The following is a 20,922-nucleotide window of genomic DNA, read 5'->3' as shown; positions in this document are numbered from 1 at the left end:
TGATGGGAAGCAGAACAGACACCTTAACTTTGGCATTTTAGCTTAGGTAAAACAACCATTTTGTTCTTATTGAACACTTTCCTCACCTGCAGCTTTCCTATCTGACTGCAGCTGCCTGACAGCTAATGCCAGAGAAGTGCCAAAATGCACGCCACACAACATGTGTAGTAGCATTCTCATCTGTAAGAGACTGCACCTCCACTAACTGTAGTGAATGAGTATCTCTTCCACCTCCAAGGATGAGATCAGTTGACTGTGCAAGGTTTGTAACAGAGTGCTGGGACCTTTTCAGATCCCACAAAACATGGGTAAAGCCAGCATAAGGAATTTATCTGCACAAAAGCTGCATTTCCTGAAGCTTGCTGCACATGAAGAATTCATCTGATCTTAAAATAAGTGTTTTTTAATAAAAGGCAAGGTAATTCTAGCCCAAGCTGTCTCCAAATACAAGTTCAGGCAGGACACTTTAAAGTGAATAACAAGAAAAACAGAGTATTAAAAGAACAGCCTGAGCAGTCAAATTCAACACTTTGACCGAAGACAAGGCTCAAATATATTCAAACAGGTTTCAGCGGAGAGCCTTTAAGGTGTTCACCAACAGTGAAAGCTTCTGAAAAAAGTGTACTTAATTTTAAAATAAGCTACTTTCCACCCTTCCGATTGTTGGGAATACTTTCTTAAAATAAATCATTAAAAAAAAAACCTCAGCTGGTATTTAATTTATTCCATATTTTTTATTATTTATATTAATTAATAGGACACAGTATCCCATTCTTCCAAGTACATGCCTTGGCACAGCAGGGACTATTCTGCATTCAGCAACATGCAACATTTCCGGCAGTCCAGCTCCAGGAATAGAAAACCAAGGGAAGGCAAGACAGCCAAATAAACAAATCATTCGGATACCTGAAAACCCTGGAGATACAGCAGCTATTGTCATTTTACACCTAAGCTCCTCTGAGACATTCTGACAGTGCCAAATGTAGATGAAAATAATTAATGGGCTTCTTGGAAGTGAAAAAGAATTCACAGAATCATGCTGTTAAGCAAACAATCCAGATACGAAATCCTGCACAGGACATTTCTGCCTGCACTGGACACTGTCCCGTCCAACACAGTACAGTGTTTGTTGACTGCACCACATTTGTCCAGTGCTCAATGACACACTCACTAAAGATTATTAGTTGTGCCATCTGCAAATCCTTTGGCATCTCTTAGGTCTGATGCTACTTCTACAACCTGCAGTCGCTTGCAGCAGCAAAATTTAAGTGTGAACTTCTACCAAGCCTATAGCACAGCATTGTGCCTGCTGTGAAGGAGGTAAGATCGTCAGCTCCCATTCAAAATACTTATCTAAATCTAAAATTATTTCAAAAGGCAAAAAGCAACAGCAGTACAGAATGACAGAAAAGATTACCTGCTAAAGACTGCACCTTTGAGTGACACCTCTGTAGCCAACTAAATTCAGCCATGATGCTCCTGCAGAGACATCTAGGAAGTAAAGTTCTTCCAAACCAATGGAGTTGGGACAAATCAAATCAATCCAATGCAGTTGATCAACCAAATCAGATCAAAACCCAGCAACAAACCAACCCCTTTACTGCAGACAGTATTCCTCTTCTACTTTCCCATAAGAACTCAGAAAGCCAAACCAAGAAGCACAGATGCAGGCCAGAGCTATAAACCCCAGACTACATTTCCTATTAGTCCTCTCCCCTAGGAGCTCAGGAGTGTTTAGATTCTGACTTGTGGTTTAAGTCCATCTGTGTTCCTCAAGTATAAACATCTTCATTGAAAAGAGACTCATCCTGCACAGCCATTCATTATTGAGCTCATCTGTGAGAGACACGGACTGGCACATTTCTATGACAACCAAAAAGAAAAAAATTAGCAGCTTGGCACAATTTAAACAGCTTTTTAAAGCCTCCCTATTGTTCCCAAGGCTGCGTTCTCTTCCTCCAGCATATATAGTTATCTTGGATATACTGGCCAGAACATCAGCTCTCCCTGAACAGGTTCTCTTTCCATTGGGGAACAGGGATTTTGTAAGATTTCGATTCAAAAACTAAAAGAATCAAAGGGTGTACTGTCCTACCTAGTTTGACTGAATTAGACATGCATATACAACCTAAGGAGACAGCCCAAGAGGGACCATAGAAGTCTGACTCAATAAAGTGTTCCCAAAAAAATCCTCTCTTTAAAAATAAGGAAGTTCTTTCCTGTGAGGGTGGTGAGGTCCAGAAACAAGTTGCCCAAAGAAGTGGTAAATGCTCCATCCCTGGCAATGTTCAAGGCCAGGCTGGACAGAGCCTAGAGTGACATGGTCTAGTGTGAGGCATTCCTGCCCCTAGGAAGAGGATTCGAACTATATGATCTTAAGGTCCTTTTCTATGATTAAGTCCCAGTACCTTGTTTTGTTTAAAGATCTTGCTGTGGATTAACTCAATAAGAAAAAGCAAAATTACCATTTTCTCTCAATTAAAACCAGCAAAACTCAAAACCAAGTTTCACCATTTGAAAACCATCATTCCTTCCCTTGCTGGATCTCAGTCTGGGTTCTTATTTTTACATGATGACATCCTAATTTAAAAAAAGAAAGAAAAGGTAGGGAGGAAGCAACAGGCATAATATAACCAGTACAATGGTTTCTTTTTCCACCTAGTAAAACCAGATCAATACAACAGGGAAAACATGACAGTATCTTTTTCCTTCTCTTCACAAGTATCTCATTCCATTATATACATGATGACATAAAATTATGCCATATTTCAGCCAAGATATAGGCTTCAGCTCAAGCAGCTTGGACACTTCCTTAAAGCACTGCTTATTTGAAAGTTCACATACTAAAGCAATTTAGCACCAGGAAAATAAAGCAGCTCTTTCTCCGACATATGCTGCCAGTCAATGCAGAACTCACATTGTCCTTATGTTTGTTATTCCATCCCCTCAGATCAGTGACTGCCAGCTTACACGATTCATTAATTATAAGTAGTTAAGATTGTTTTTAGTACTATGGTACAGATGCCAAATCACTCTTATTGATTCCCAACAAGAGAGAAAGATGGTATGAGTAAAAACAATGGAATGGACTCGCAGGATCTAGACGTGCCAAGCCACAAATATAGTGCCAGAAGAGTAATTTTTTTTCACTCCCATCTTAATTTTTTGAAATTTAGGGTTTTTTTCACTCCCATTTTAATTTTTTGAGATTCAGTCTCAAGCCAGACTCTGCTGAACAGGCAGCCTGATGGATCTTCCACTAAAACTCCTCCATACTTGTAATAGCTCGTGCCATGTGATCACAGGAATAATAAACCACAGGAATAAAGAGATTATTTTTTTAAGTCACAGAAACCTCAAGTGCAACTTTGTCTGTTATGGCCAAATTTTCTCCTGGTGTCATTAAAGGTTTCCCAGTTACATATAGACTGCACCCATCAAGTCAATGATTTTCATCTCGACAGTGTTTTGACTTGATCTTTTACTCACAAGTCATTTTGTTTAATTTGCTTCAGACATTTTTCCACACACGATTCAGAGCAGTGATACAACGCCAGGCAAAGTACTGAAATGTTCCCAAAGGCATAGATGAAGGAAAACTCTGTTATTAGTGGATCTAAAAGGTACTTCTTATTACTTAACCAGCTTGCCACAAAGAGTGTAGGTAGTACATTACCCTTCGCGGTAGATGTGAGCTTGAGTCATGCAACAGAAACCACTACAACCTCCTGGTGGAATCAGATGCTAGAAAGACAAAAGGCTTCAAAGTCCAGCCCTAAGGTCTCATTGATTCTCTCATAATTGAGGATAGCAGTGGTACATAAAGCCACAAGAAAGAGCATCTTCTTTCACTCCAGCTCTCCTTGCTCAAGGATCAGATCAAAAGCTGTATGATACAATGATCTTCGGAAGTGCTTTACACTTACAAATTCAATCAATGGCAGAAATCTTCATAGAACCACAGAATGGTTTGGGTTGGAAGGGATTAAAGCTCATCCAGCTCCAACCCAACCCGGGCAGGGACACCTTCCACTAGACCAGGCTGCCTCAAGCCCTGTCCAACCCGGCCTTGAACACTGCCAGGGATTTTGATTTTGACCAATTTTGATTTTGACCACATTTTGATTTTGACCAATTTCTAGTCAAATGAAAAAAAGAAAAAAGTGTATCATATTTTTGTAAGCAGCAGCTATTACACTGTTAAACTGTATTTTTCTGTGCAATGTTTCCCATGTCATAAAACTAACATAGGGATAAAAACTCAGCCTGAAGTGTCTTAAGAGGCCATGTGATAAACTATAGCAGATGTCATGGGACTGATTCCATACCAGCTCTCACCTGGACTTGCAATGGATAAGATAGTTGGAAATACAGGTACTCTGATGAAAAAGAGAGTTAAGGTACTTCTGATTCTGAAAACTGAGATACTGCACATGGTAAGACTGATTTCCATAAGTGCAGCACATTCCCTTCTCCAGTTTAAATCTGCAAACGGTGGGCTGCACTGTTTATTTTCTGCTGCCTACACAATGCATCAGATCTGCCTACTAGGAATACGTTACTATCTGCAGGAGTATGTTCCCCTGAGATATGTATACTCCCATCCACTCCGGGACAGGCAAAGACCACACAGTATCACATTGTGCTTCCAGCTCTCTCCAGCGGTATCCTATGCCACATCCTCTCTCTCCAGTATAAAGATATGCCACTTCTGAGACCAATGCAATCATCACAGATGGTGATCAGTTACAAACAGGAAGCATCCATCCTTCTGCTGTATTTCACAGAAGAAACCAGCAGCAAACAGCTCCCTCATCTCCACTGCTCACTTCTGTGCACTCAGAAATGCGCATCTTCACACTGCTGTCTCTGTCCCTGCAGCAGATAGAGTGGCAAGAAAAAATTCAAGCTACATGGCAAGTGGTTCAATATAGGCAATACACTACGCAACATACACAACCTCTTTTTACAACTGTTAAGATTTACTCACAACCACAGAGTTCCTGTTTTTTCCCTATACGAATGAGACTTCCAGTTCCCTGATGAGGAAATGAAGTGATGTGACATTAAGCAGCTCATGAATCTCTTCAATTAATGCATTCTGCACAATGGAGACTTCCAGGGAATTATCTGCAACCACAGCACTGCCTCATTCCCACTGCCGTGTCCCTGAGAATGAGTCACTTCAATTCCCATGTTCTTGCTACAGGCAGAGACAGAGTTCTCTGTCTTCGTTAGTCTGTCTGGAATCAAATGCTGAAACTACTTGCACAAAACTTTAATGAGGGTTACCTTATTTTCTGCAACTATTGAAAGCATAGTTACCATCAGCTCTCCACTCTGTGCTGACTGGAACTTGTGCTACAGGAGACAACATTCCATCCCACCATCTTCAGGGAACAATTGTGTAAGTTCATAAACAGTACCAAGATAGCAGGAGGTTTGCAAGCAGCACATCTCCAATGCTGAGCTATATTATAAATCAACTGCAAAGCTATCCTGGCACAGGACCTAAGCAGCAAGAGGAAACAGGACAGCAATGGCTGAAGCCAACATGGGTAGATCACTCTGGGACCCAAATACATGACCAAGCCCCATTCCACAGTGAGACTCAGGGCCACCACTCTCATTTCTGAACATGTCAGCCCTTTCTAGTAAATCATGGGAAGTGGAAGGGGCAAGAAGAGAATTTTGAGGCAGGAGGTATGCCTTACTGCTCTCCGTCATGCGAAGGGTCAGGAAGGTTTGCTAAGCCTGCAACATGGGTCTCCTAAGCCACCAAAAAACTGCAATGTTTAAAAGATTTAAAACATCATATTTACTTTAAGTAACTTTTTATTTTAAAAAATAAATTGCATTTAAATTAAATAATGCCAATTTAAAAGATATTTTATCATTACCAAACTGGTTTAGGGGATATAGGAGTTTGACAGTGGCTGGCTTTACACATTTCTGGATACTGTAATTTTCATTGAGAAAAAAACTTTCCAGAAAAGACACAGAATCTGTGTTAGAAGTGTTTTAAAGCTTGAGAAAGCCTTTGTTGAATACAGCTAGTAGTCTGTATGTGTTTCATGTGATTTGCAAACTAGAAACACTGGAATTTTAGGCCAGGAAGATGTCATTGACTAATGGGGATTCTCCCTTCCCTCTGGAGTATAGGTTTATAGAAGAATAAGATCATGTTCTCCAGGCAAGTTTACATGAAATGATTCATCTCCAGCCAGCTGCAGTCAAGACATCTGCTTGTTTTCATTTCACTACAGGGAGCTTCACCCCCCTCCCTACCTCCAAAGGCAGCCAAAATTATATCCAATTGTAAAAAGAAAACTTTTGACAATTTCAGAACTAAAACTTGAGAAACTGGGTAAATTGCAGAGACCACAGATGCGCCTCTGCCCTACCTAAAGCACTCCTAAGAACATGAAGTGAAAACTAGGCTGAGGAAGTCCTATTTAATGAAGTCTATTGACCTTAGCACAGAGACATCACTGCTGTATCCTGTGCTTTACATGCAGATCTGCCCAAATACATGAAGGTATTTCTTTGTTTTGAGAATCCCTCACACATTCCACATGGGATCATGCAGACGGGTCCTCATGTGGTCAAATAAAGTTTGTGAACCCGTGCCTTTATAGCTTTTCCATATTAATCCGCACTCTGGGCATATATCCAATTAAAGCCTCATGTATAGATCACTAGGTTACTAACTGGCTTGCATACTTGAGGGCAGGGGAAATAACAAGCTCATGACTGCATAATTTAACACTGCCTGTGCTTTCACTTTTACATGCATAAGTCTTTTTTAATCTAGTCTTACCATAAATAAAGAGTAATAAGGCTTGCTGATAATACAGTTGGGTCCCTACATGCTGGAACACACAGTAGCTCGTGGTGAATGCACTTACATTAACACTAACTCCAGTGCAAAGATGACAAGGTCTTTTCACGAGCAAACTACAAAAACAGGAAGCAAAGGGGAAAACTTCACAGTGTTTGGAAACAGCAGAGCATTGTTTGTACAGGCTTTTCTAGCAAATGCAAGAGAAAATAAAATGGGTAACATGGAATCAAAGTGCAGCACAAGAGTCTCAAGACAGCAGCTCCCTAAAGATCTCCAGGTTCAGACTAGACAGGCAAGAAGATGCACAGGGTAGGGGGGGGGTTCCTCTTATTTCTGCTAAGAAAATCTGACAAACAACCTCCCAAACCCTTGACATTAAGGCTAGATAATGTAACACAGCAGTGCACCTTAACCTCAGGTAAAGTGGGTATGATAAACAAAGAGCTATTAGGAAACATATCATCCTAATTGTAAAACAATGCCAAGTACTTCCATGATTTTTTAAATACAGTAATATTTAATACTACCATATTTAAGTATTTCCATGATTTTTAAACTGCATTCAAAGGCAAGATACAATGGCACAAGCCTCACACACCATGGGCTGCCCCAGAAGGCCACCTTCACATCATATGAAGAGGCTGCACTGTGCACTACATCCCTTCAAGATGAGTCAAAAAGCTCCAGTCACAAGCATGCTGCGGTCACTAAGTCAGAAACTTCCCCTTTCAGCTGGAACACACAGATCCGATTTGTGAGTTGGAGCTGCTTTGCTTAAATTTCTTCATATCATCACCTCTTTCCCTTCCCCACTCAAGTCCACTCAGCCCATGCTGTAGTACCATAACTGCTTACAGCCTGCACAATATATAGATAATGCATGCAGTTGGTACTGCCTCAATACTGGCTCGGCACAGGTTTAAAGCAACAGAGGACTGATTCTGTATTTGGGCAAGCAGTAAGGAGGACTCAGTGCTTTCCCACCTCATCTGTCTCCATGAAGGAACAGCTTTATATACAGTCAACTCCCACGATAGATTTGATTTCACCAGATTTAAAGTACATTAGTCAACCCAAGTCACTGGGGACATTTGAAATAACTTAAAATAAATCAAGAGAGGATTAATTTCAAAGGAGGCATTGACACAGCACCAAAAGAAGTGTACATTAGTGTTAGGAGAGAAGCCATTAGCAATATTTCTCAATGCCAGTTAAGTTTTTCCACCACAAACACTACAGCAAGAAGATGTTATAGTCTTGGGGAAAATGCTGGGCTCCAAAGGCAAAATGGTTACCTAGAAGGGGTATGTCAATATTTAATACCAAAGTGCATGTCTGATCCTGCACATTTAATCTCAAGCTCTTCCAGCTTTATTTCCTGCTTCATTCTCAGCAATCAGAAAAGATGGATTATCTAACCTTAGAAAACGTGTTTTCAGTCAGACAAGACATGTTAACTGTGTCTGTCCTTCCACCTTCTGCAACAAAGTTTTGTGCCAGAACATTTTATGTTTTCTTCAATGTCCATATCATTTGGTTGCAAAGCAGATGGGATTGTCAGTGCCAGGAATCCACGCAAGCCACTTGCTCCTCTGGGAGAAGAGGAAGAGCCTGTTCTGTGCCTCTGGATGTCAAGATACTTTCTAGTTAAAAAAAAACATAAAATTATTAGCATAGACAAAATAATAAAAAAGTCAAAAATAAAAAAAAAGGAGTTGAAAGAGGTACTGAAAGTAATGACTAATAACTTGTACTTGTGTAATCCATTTCATCAATGTTCCTCACCTTCATATGCCAGGAAAAAAAACTGGCTGTGTTTCATAACAAAAACAATCAGGAATACTACTTTGAACCCTTACAACACAGCTGGAGCTGCTATTCCTTTTGTATGGAAATGTATGAAGTAGTATCAGAATTGCAGCACTGAAAGAATAATTTGAAGCTCTTTTGCCAATACTATAATCATGACCACTATAAGCCATATAATAAAGGCAGAAGTTTACAGCAGTTGCACCAATTTTCATCTGGTTCAAACAATGACTGAACATCTGTAACCTGACATTGTTTCCTCTTTCTCCAGACATTCAAATAAACCTCTCTCTGTTCTATGCTACTGTTGGATAAGGAACCCTTCACTGAACATGATTCATCTTCCACAAGGAATCAACAGGTAATTAAACTATGGGCATTTCACAACTGAGTGGTAAAATAAGGACACAGACGGATCTTGTTCAACAGAGTCCATCCAAGTAGATGGAAATCTCCTCTGCTGCGAAAGTAAATACTGTTCTTCAAAGAATCACTGGGCCTTTCACAGTTTTGGTCCCCTCCTCCCACTTTTTCTCAGTGCCAAAATACTAAGCAAACTGTTGAGATGACAGAACACTATAACTATAGTCACAGCATCACAGAGCCATAGCATTCAAGGCAGGCTCACACTCACAACTCTGTCAATCTCTGACATCCAATGGGCAAAGAAATCTCTCCTTGTACAACTACCTTTCAAGCTGACAGGAACAAGTCAACACTGAGATCCCCAACTAGAATAACTGCAGATAACCAGAAAAAGCCTGCAGAGCTGCATTAGCTAACACTGATGGCTCAGAGATGCACTATTTAAGAGCCCACATCTTTCTACTTTCAGTTTCCTACTTTTTTGACAGCTTACACTGTAACAAATAGAAATCTGGTGTTTTGGTATGCCTCTGCAACCCTATCTTCTCAAATGATTCCTAAATTTAAGAGCTCAACTTCAAAAAGTTTGTATGGCAAACCCAAGGCTTGAGAAGAGAAAGAGAATTGCCGACCTTCTCAAAAACAAATCTCAACACCCTGCTTCTATAGTAATTTTGAAACATCATTCTCATACTGCAAATTTCAGTGCAGTCAAGGTTTCCCTGACTTACTCTTTACTGCTGAATTCAATCTTAACAGCCTCTAAATCAAAAGCTAAGTGGTAGGCTGTCAGAAGTGACTATTAGGGGAACATACAAAGCATGCACGCCTCAGAAAGCAAGAGACTTGAAGTGATTGGCACCTGGCTCCACGACAGGTATTTTCTTTGCAGGAAGATGGAAGGGTAGCAAAAAGAACACAACACCCTGGGCTACATTCTGCTGTCAGTCACTCTCCCACACTTCCACTGATTTTAAAGGAGGTTTACAGCCATTAAGAAAACAAATAGCCATCAAACTCAGGAGGAAAGATGTAGCCTGCCAGCCAAAGCAAAGGAACTTAATTTCTGCTCCAACACCTACCAGTGATTTATTGTGAACATTAGAGCAAGGCTTGACATGCTGGTGGTTCCTGATGTCCAACCTATGGGTCAACTCCAACAGTGAACCATAGATGCACAAACGAACTGCGAATTAACCATGAACTAACAGTAGCAAACGTGTCTGAAAAGTCTGATCTACATTTGTCTCTATTTTCCCCATGTACAAAAACGCTGACAATAAAGCACTTTGAGATAGCTGAAGTACAGTGAAACTGAAACCCAGCAACTTGTAGAATTAAGTCATCATATCGTGATCCAAAAAACATTTTCTGATTACTGTAAAGGCCAAAAATAATTCTTTTCCTTTTTGCTTTTGTTTTTTTTTATTTTGTTCACAGAATGTCAAACAGACATACACATTTATGGAAAAAAAACACACACCCTCAGCATTTTGATTTAAAAGTTGGATTCCACTTGGCAAATTTCATAATCTTGTTTTTTTAAAGCAGTTTTTACTCTACTATTAAAAATGCCTATCCCTGAAAATGGGTAACAAAGTCACCCAGACTTACATTAGGTGCTTGCTCAGAAAGAGTAAAACCATGGCCTGCTCACAATATGCAATGACTGTATTATAGCAACAAACAAAAAACTCAGTGGTGCAGCAGAACTCCACTACAACAGGAACCAGAGGAGGTATCTGACACCTGCTGATCCCTAAAGCTTATATTCAAATAGCCAAAAAAGACAAAGACTGGCAGGAAATGGCCACTGCTATGTGAAAAATGGCAGTATCACAGCTTTACCATTGAGAAATACCTGCTCTGTACTGTCTGAGCCACACTTTGTGAACACACCATTGGCATCTTCAGGAGGTTTAATGGGGGGAAAAAAATGGAGTTTACTTCTCAAAATTACCCAAACTGTCTACCTGCACATGCAATTACCTGATTTAGCTCAGTCAGACTTCAATTGTCTATACACAAATAAAAAATGAGGTAACTTTTTCGTTTACAGAAATCCTGTCTTACTTTTGGGTTAACACCACCAGAAACCTCATCCATAAAATCTGCATAGACAAATGTACACATCAAAAATACGTACAACTTCTAAGAGAAAATAGGTATTATTTATGACTATCCCTTTCAAACAGTTTCTCTTTAGGCCTAAGGAAAACATTATGCAAAAATGCAAAAAAAAAATAAACATGAAATAATTATATTTCTGAATACAATTATGTATTCTCAAAAAAAATTAAAAAAAAAAAAAAAACAAAAACGAAAACAAAAAACCCCACCTCTGATTTAGCTTAATCTCAGCTTTCTTCAGGCAATGTTTATTATGCCCCATGCGCATCTTTGTAATCAAAATCCTATCAACCTAAATCCATTTCTGTGTGCTTTTAGGGTTTGAGGTTTAGGTTTTTTCTTCAAAAGGAGAAAAAGATTTTATTTTATTCAGCATTTCCCTAAGCACTGGGAATCCAAGAAGCAAAAGCCCTTTACTGACAGTTCCAAGCTCCTGACATCCCCATGCTTAATATCATGGAATTAGAGGTCTGAAATTTTAGAAGCACTGGATATTCATTTTTATTTCATCCTTTTAAAAGCCCTGGTTATTATTCTTCTCAATGAGAGTGAAAGCAATTTCTCCTTTCAAATTTTCCTTACTATGAGAAAATCATGTAGTCTCTCAGTCACAGGAACAAGAGCTTTAGAGAAACTGCAACATACTTTGTAAAGCACAAGAGCTCTCACCCCTGAAACAAGTGGTAATTCTGAGCAGACAACAGAGAGACACACTTCAAGGGCCATAAAAGGCTCATTCCACTCTCAGCCTCACATTCTGCCACTACCTACAAAGTGAAAATGGCCATAGGTGGAAGTATCTGGCAAGATGACAGCAGAAGCAGCAAGATATTGGGGGTATCCCCTATAGAGGATATACCCCCATATAAACTTCGGCCAGGAGCACACACCATCACAGTATTTCACCAAATTTCAAGACCAAAATGGAGGAAAAAAGAGATCCAATTGCAGCAAGCAGCAATTTTTTCTTAACAAACCTGTATTTTCTGGGGAAAAGAGGCAGGGGGGAGCTGGCACATGTCCCATAGGGCAGCAGCAGTGGATCGCAGGACCTTTCTGGGAATCCTGAATGAAAAAGCATGCACCCCAGTGCAGTGTGTCCCCGGGCCAAGCCAAATCACGTTTCCCTCCATCACTAACATAGGCTCACACTCCTCCCACAGTACCTTCACTTTTCAGCTATGGGGATGATGTTGCTAAGTACATTTGTTGACCCATCACAACTCTACTGTATAATTAAGCATTAATACACTGCAGCAAACCATGTATCTTCTCCAGCTTCGCAGCGCATGACTGTACAGAGAAAGCACTTGGTCCCATGGTCTGTCATGTCTTTATGAGGTAAGCTGCTGTCCATGCCAGGGCTGTCAGACTGTGGTGAGCACTCCTCATTAGTTTCTCTGTCCTCAGCCTCCATATTCCCCACAAAGTCACAAACTCACTTTCCATCAGGACAGCACCTGTCTGAATATTGACATAAAAAGGGGTGAAATAGCAACAGCTTCTACACCAATTCTAACAGTGATGTTTCTAAGCCTCTTGTTCATGAAACAGCCAACCAAAGGAAAAAAGCAGGGCTCTATTCTGCAGAAGCCTGGCAGCAGAGCCAGCCATCCCCCGCAGCCAGCAGCCAACCTGAAAGCTGCACAGTGATCTTTCGCTGAACCTTTCTGGCTCTCTGAACAGCACATCCTGCCATTCACGTTACAGGCAATGAATGGTAATCCCTCTCCTCATATTACCCTACTGATTTCAACAGAGCGAGACCAAGAATGTACGTGACCAAGTGTACTTCCAGTTCAGATTTTATTCATTGCAACTTGATGGGTTTCTTGAGCTCAATTAGTAATGGCACACATCTAGCAGACATGCTCAAATCCAGAGGAAAAATGAGCTTTTTTTCCTAAGATTCTCAAAAACAGACAAAAAAAAAGAAAAATACTTAAATTATTTAAGACATACTGAAAACTGAAATAAAAGCAGAAGGAAACAGCCTGCACCATGAACTCATTCCCTGGGCACTACAGTGTGTGGACTGGCATGTTAACCCACTTTTGTATTTCCCACCCTATTGGTCCTGTCCCATTAGACATGGGACAGCCCAAGTGGCAAAATTAAGAAATAACTTTAAGTTAATGGAAATGCCAGTAACATCAGATGTCCACAAACCCCCCCCAAAAAGACCCCCTTCCACCAAAATCTAAAATGTACTGTTAAATTATCCTGATTTTTAAGCCTATGTAGTAAAGGCCTTTTAATTTAGCATCTGTTTCTGACTCCTTCATGTTTTCTCTCCACAACCACAAGAGCTGAAACTTCACTCACTGTTGACGTGTCTGGCTATAATGTATGCTTTTCAATTGTCTTTTCCCTTTCCTGGTATTGCCCCTGCATTCTTAAATATTGTGCAAAACAGGAAAATTTTACGCAATGATTTAATAATACATTGTTTTTGGCAGCAATTCCAGCCATGTTTCCCTCTCTCCTCTTCCTCAACAGTCTGGCGGACTGTACACTGAAACAGATCAGTTCCTTGATGCAGTTAAACGACAAAAAAATCTGCAAAAAATCCAAACAGAGAAAGTGTTTCCCAACCAGTTCACACAGATTTTCCCAATGTGACCCTGGAAACTGTTGAGCACATACAAAAGACATATTGACACAGTATGGCACAGAGGAAGAAATGAAAGGCACAGGCCAGGACAGCATTACTGACAGTGACACTTCATCATCAGACTGTGCAATGAAGTTATGGAGTGCACATACCTGCACAAAGCACTGTATATGGATTACACATGGTAAAGTATCAATCATCCTCAAGAACACAATTGTTTATGGAATGAAGCACTACATATCTATAAACACATGCAAACACAGAACAAACTGATACAACTAGCACTGTTCAAAACACTAGTAAACAAGCCACAACCTACCCATGCAACCCACAATCTAATTACTTGTAAAGACTCTGAAATATTTGAGGTCTCTTCTTTCATAAATCCTATACAGGGAGATAAGTAAACACCTAGTAATACAAACATGACTTCTAACACAGAAGGAAATGAAAGTACCGTTTTTATTGTATGTTAAAACTCACCTGTTATTTAGGAGCTTCAAAAGTATAAAGCAATTATATACAATAAATAGCTTAAAAATATAGAAATAACTCCTCTCTATGTACTAAACCTACCACCATTCTCCTCTGAAATGTCCTTCAGCATACACTGTTCTGGCAGTGATTCTGGTGGGACTAAGGCTTCATTCAACCTGTTCTCCCACTCTCTCTAACAACACAAACCTCAACTCTGCAGTCTGTGCAAATGGGACTCTCAACCTGGCCTTCCAACTCGGAAAAACTGAAGATCCTTTTTGTGGTTTACAGAAACATAAAAAGGGGTGTGTTGGAAGGGACCTTTAAGGATTGTCTCATCCAGCCCCCCTGACCTGGGCAGGGACATCTTTCACTAGATAAGGTTGCTCAAAGTCCTGTCTAACCAGACCTTGAACACTTCCAATGATGGGGCATCCACAGCTTCTCAGGGCAGTACTACCTTCCTAGAAGGACCACACCCCAACTTCCACGATCTGATGATCCAACATCACCAGTTAGAATGTTCTACTACAGAAAAGAATGATCTCATCATTCCACAAAGGCCCAGCCCCAGGAGGGATGCTGAGCTCCTCCAGTCCCTGCTTTGATACAGGATCAGGTCTCCACTGAGGACCAAAGGCAATTCAGAAGCTTCCTCAGGGGGGCTATTACCACCATGCTGTGGCTATCACCACATCTTTACTCCCCAGCCAAAACAAAAATGAGGCAGAAGTACTTCTGAGTATCCTTTTTGCATGTAAAATTTACTGCCTGGGTCTTAACACTAATAGCCTTGAGAGTTCTCACTCTATCAATGAATACAGCTTCTGTTTTCATATTTTATATAAGTTCTGTGATATATAAACACATACCTTAGCACTACAGACTTATAAATATGCTTTTTAATCACTGTAGGAACTATATTTTCAAAGGTGTTTGATAGGCATTAAACAACTTTAAAGAAATACCATTTTAGGTTTTCTTATGCAGAGCTACTAAGTAATACAGCAATAAAATAAGTCTGTCACAACAGAGTAACGTTCCATTAAATCGCCGAATCTTCAGGAAAGTTTGGGTTTCATTACTGCAGTGGCATGCCTACCTTTACTTCTGAAACAGAATCTCAATTTCACCAGCATAGATAACACAGAGCAATTTGGTCTCAATTTGCAAAGAATTCTAAATTATCATGGTTATACGCCAATTACAAGATGCAGTGTTCTCTCTGATGTGCCTGAAGAAAATACCTGATTGATAGAAACAGGAACAGGCAGATCATGTACACGAAAAACTTCTTGTCAAATGAAAGCAGTTATGTGCAATAGCAAAGAATGAGAAATATTAAATAGCAATTTATCATTCAGATAACTTAAGATTTTAAAAAATCTTAAATTGCTTTGTTATTTATGTGTTGATACTTATTTATACATGCCATGATGGCAGGTCTATCAAGCTAGTTTTACTCACATTTGTAGAGCCCCATCAATAACACAGGGCTCAAGGACAGCACCTGGCTTACCAAAACGACAGTTTAGTTTACTTTTTATTATTATAGCCAATTCATAATAATTCTATTTGGGATCTGGCTAATGCTACAACGTTTCTTTTCAAGGAAAGCTTTAAAAAAAAGAATCTTTTAAGATTGTTTTGAAACTTCTGAGCTGTGCACAATACTTCCCCCTTGAGCTAATTGTTTTTGAAGGGAAATTTAATTTTAAAAAGTGTGTTTTTCTAACTAATGGGAACCTGTGCTAAAGTAAACAATTACTCTGGCTTGATAGGAGTTTTTGCTCTATCTTCACCAAAAGTTGGAAGGAAATACATGCAATGGCATGCTGAAACACATGCAGTCGCAGAATTGTTGAATTTCAAATAACAATTAGAAGACAATTTTCTATTCCACTTCTATTTGAGACAGATCATCCTGCCCTGCCTCATTTAATATTAATTGGTTATGTTCCTGTCTCCAGAAGATAAATGCAGTTCCCTAATCTACTTATTTTCTTGTTTCAAATATACTTCTGATTAGCTATCTTGTCAACAAACTCCTGCCCTCACATGCCACTTTTGTATAGAAAAAAAGTGTAAAAGACACATATTTTCAGGACTGTCACCAGCTCTGAATATAACATTACCTTAAACTCAACTTACCTGCCAAGGCAAAGCCAAGAAACATGTAATGGGCATGAAAAGACAAAGTTTCACCTCCTTGAGGGGTATTAATGAGTAACTTCATAGCTTCAATTATGTCTTATCTTCCCAGATGGGAATTAAGAGAGGTCAACCCTAGCCAGGGAAAATGAATTGCTTGTTTATTCTTCCCCTGTCTGCTGTGCATACATATGTATCACAAGTTTTTCTTGCAAGCCAGTACTCTAAAACTCATTGTCCGAAACATCTTCTCCCAGGTGGTGCAAGAAAAAGGAGGAAAGAAAAAAGCAGGGCAGAGACATGAAAGGGACAAGGCAAAAGGATATTAAAAGCATGGAAGTTCAGTTATGACAGCTACCTTTAAACTACTGAAAATTAAATTTTAACATGGCTACTGAAGATAGCCACAGGGTTATTCTTCACACACACAGAAAGAGAGTCACACAAGGAATACTGAATTGGATTTTATTTCTTTGTTTTTACAATAGCTGCCCTTCAAGCTGTGCAAGGACAGATCTCGCTAGGAAAACAAAAATTAGTAAGAGAACTACATCTGAGTTTGGTAGGTGTTTATAAAATAAACATTATCTGTCCCATGGGGGAGAAAGTCAGATCCATCCCCAGGCAAGCTGATGTCTGGCAAACAAAGTTTCTGAGTATCAAAATTTCCTACTGGGACTTTAGCATTTACATTTTTTAATAAATACATGGAGTTACAGATATGTATTTTACTTTCACCAAATAAACCTTAACCAGAATGAAAGCCTGGCCAAAATGGGAGCGAAACTGTAACAGTGAAACTGTAACTGTGAATCTGTACTATGTTTTACCCCTTCTTTCACAAATGAGAAATGTGAAGCAAACAATGGAAACAACACATGAATAGATAAAACTCCTAACACCTACAGTTACAGAACTCTCCACTCCACAAGCAAATACATTTCCAGCGCATATAGCGATTATTTTATTAACATGGACTAACTTCGATTGTAACAGTTGTTTGGAATAGTATCAGGAAAACCACGTTGTAGAGCACATTATTTATTTTCCTCCCTAAATTTAGCTAAAATAAGAGTCCTAATACTTGTTCCATCACATTGTTGCATGGCGCTTCTGCTATCTTGTCAGCACAAAACATGTAACTGTCTGATTAAAAAACAGGAGTAATTACCTCTCACATCAAAAAAAAAAATAAGTAGGTAAGGTCTCATTATTCAGATTCATACATGGTCACCTACAGCGTCTACTCATGGAAAAAGCTGCAGATGAGCCACCCGTACACAAACTAATGCAAACTCCTACATTACAGCACAGGCATTAACAAGCAAGAGCTTCTGAAGAGTAGACTCGAATTCAAATACATGTCTCAAGTGACAACAAAAAGGACAGAATCAACACATAACTTACCCACTGTAGTCACGGACATGATTTGCCAGATCTGGATTTAGCTGTCATTACAACTTTTGCTTTCAAATGCAAAACAAAGTGATGGTATTTTCCTGTTCAATTTTATTCACGTTACATAGAATGCAGTAAAACTCGTCATGCCAGAGGATTTGCAAAGGGATGATGTGAAGATTAATTACTAGCTGCTCATAAAGCACCCTGCCTGTGGAAAGCCCTATGTGTAAAAATGACCCTGTTATCAAAGTTGTTGAGTGCTCCCAGTGCTCGCTTTCAGTGAACGGTATGGATATTTTTCCACAGCTCCTGAAAACCAAATCAGTTGTGTTTAAATACCTACCTACAGTTTCAGGAAGTTTTGGCATTGTTTCTGTACCTCACTTCTGCAGGGTCTGGGGGTTAAACTGCCAGGGATTTTGCTTAAATCCTACCTTTTCAGCTCAAAAGAAGTTAAATCAAGATATCATAGAACCAACATCTGAAAGATACCTGATAAATGTACCCACGCATTCAGGCAACAAGTGAACACAGACCTTATCCCAGTACCCTAATTACTTCATGGAAACCAAAGACACTATTTGAAATAATAAAGCACAGATATTTCTGTGACCAATGGTATTTACTTGGTGAGTTAGCGCTGGAACAAAATGATAAGGAGCAAGACCAAGCACAAAGAGCACTGCTGAACAAAATGGAGCCTGCAATGGTATGTATAATGTTTTAGTATCTTCTTGCTGTTTATATACACAAAATGGTAAGGAATGAGAACACCTCAATGTTAATTAAATCACGACCCCAGAGGACTTCACACATTTTTTGAGAGATGGTTCCTTTGGTGACAGGTTTGCCAGCAGATAAGAGTTTGGAGTCTCCTGTACAAACACAACTTCATGCCCCGTGTTGCCACATTGCAGAGATTAACATCTGAAGCATGATCATGCCTCTCTCTACCGGCGTCCTTCTGCTCAGAACTAATCAACTACGCATACTGCCTGGAAAATGCCTCCACTGATACTCACCTTCTCCTCTGTGCTGATGGTATCTTAATACAATGAAGAAGTGCAGAAACTCATTGGGCTCATGTCTTTTGGGGGTTTTATCAATACTTGACCAAGTTTTTCCTTCTCACCTTACACCGTAGCTCCATCAAAGAAAACATTACCTTGGAAACATCCTCGACAGCCCAGTGGAAACGGCAAGCAGGGATGTCATTGTGGCACACAGAATTGCCCTGTTAGAACAGGCAGCTGGCCTACCTGAAGGTTAAAGAGGCTCCCACCAAAAACCTGCTTTGAATACTCCGCACCAGAGCATGATGAAGGGGAGACATTTATATGTGCCCCTGTGTGTCAAAGTGTGAAAAAAATCCACCCTCGGAGCACAACCCCAGCTGCATGAAACCCATTTCAACACACCATTGACAGAAATCCACACAAAAGCCAATCCACTCTCTCATACCACCAGTGTCCTATAGGAAGGCCAGAATGAAGCCATTGAGAAAAATGAGACATTCACATATAAATCAAGAAACGACAGCATCTCCGTGCTGAATGATTAAAAATCAGTGCAAAGCATGTTTTGTGTGTGGTTTTAATCACTGTTAGACATAATACGGGTGTAGTCACATCACATTCTCTGTGAATGTTCAAATAACACTGGCAATGAAATTTTAAGTTGCATGTGTAAACGTGAATCGGATTCTTTCAGACCGTATTCCATTCTATTGTACAGCTTTTGTACTGGTGATATCACCACCTTGCATTTTTCTCCAGCATCATTTTTCACTAGGAAGAAACCCTGAAGGAATCTCCATGTTTTACGATCACATTACCAGTGTCTGGGCAGGGTATGATATGACTGTCAAATCAGAGCCCCAAAACGAGGCCTAAACCATCCAGACGGTGCAAACCGCGAGCCTTTGCTCTCGAATTAAAAGCATCTCTCACCTCTAACCTGGCCAACATGCCAGCAGGGATCCGCCGGCTTTGGGTTGGTATGTCTCGGTGTAGAGATTTCGTGTCAGTGTTATGTTGAGATGGGAGGAATTAGAAGAAAAAGAGGGGGAGGGGGCGAAAACCCCAGCCATACTGATAGAAATAGTGATAAGAAGGAGGTTAATGGACTTGCCTGTGACCCCCCACCGAAACTGCAGGATTAAACATCCGCAGCATTACGAAGAGGGAACCAAACCCCCGCAGGCATTCCGGGAGCCCCCCCACACACACACATACACACACACACACAGAGAGCCCGGGGGTCCCGGCGCGGCCCCGCTGCACACATCGGCACAGGCGGCCCCGTCCCCGTGGATGCCCCGCAGGGCGGGGAAGCCGCCGGGGCCGCGTTGTGGTCGCCCCCCCGCCGGGCCCGTCCAGGCTCTTACCGTGGCCGAGGCGACGTTGTTGTCCGCCAGGGTCAAGTGGTGCGGTTCCCACCGCCGCAGGAACTTGGAGGTGAGGATCTTGCTGAGAAACGTCCGGGGGTGCCGGATGACACACACCTGGATGTCCCCCTCCTGCAGCAGCTTGTACCTCATGCCGTTGCAGTGGAGTGGGGCTCTCCGGCACGGCGCGGCACCCATTTTATTCCCCTCGGGAGCGGACATCTCGCCCAGCAGCGGCTTGCTCTCCTCGGTCTGCCTGCGGTCACTGGCCCCGCTGGAGCAGCCAGTGCGATCCATGGCAGAGCCCCTCGGGTCCGGGTGGCGCTCGGTGGCAGCCGTTTGGGGACACCGGTCTCTACGGGCGGTAGAGGCGGGTGTAACCAAGTAAAATGAAGATAAAATAAAAATTAAAAAAGAAAAAAGAAAATCAAACCACACTGGGTGGATTTAAAAAAAAAAAAAAGGAAAAATTGTGACGGGAAAAAGAAAAAAATGCTAAAGGAAGATGGGGGAAGGGAGTGAACCGCACCGGAGAGGGCAGGGGGAAAGGGAAGCGATAAAAATCGTTATTAGAACTTCCCAATCCGCCCTCCGGCGGGTCTCCTTCGCCTTCAGAGCGCCGCGTCCATGCTCGCGGCCAGGCGCCGGCCGAGCAAAAAGGGTCGGCTCCCGGCGAGGGCTGCGGACAAAAGCCGGCGGCTGTGGCTCCCAGCGGAGGCTGCGGAGAGTCCGGCCACGGGTCCG

General features: G+C 41.0%; 1 protein-coding gene across 2 annotated transcripts in view; it reads right to left on the bottom strand.

Moving 5' to 3' along the window:
• CMIP (c-Maf inducing protein) overlaps nt 1–20,605 on the bottom strand; it is a 138,286-nt gene extending 117,681 nt beyond the window's left edge. For both annotated transcript variants that reach the window (XM_031051842.2, XM_005152155.3), the window contains exon 1: nt 20,179–20,605. In XM_031051842.2, coding sequence (XP_030907702.1) covers nt 20,179–20,475 — 297 coding nt within the window. In that variant the 5' untranslated portion in view covers nt 20,476–20,605. The remainder of the gene's footprint in view (nt 1–20,178) is intronic.
• Nucleotides 20,606–20,922: the final 317 nt, after the last annotated feature.

Source organism: Melopsittacus undulatus, chromosome Z (genome assembly GCF_012275295.1).
Source record: "Melopsittacus undulatus isolate bMelUnd1 chromosome Z, bMelUnd1.mat.Z, whole genome shotgun sequence".
NCBI lineage: Eukaryota > Metazoa > Chordata > Aves > Psittaciformes > Psittaculidae > Melopsittacus > Melopsittacus undulatus.
Note: the sequence above shows the minus strand (reverse complement) of the source record. Positions and strands in the feature narration are given on the sequence as shown.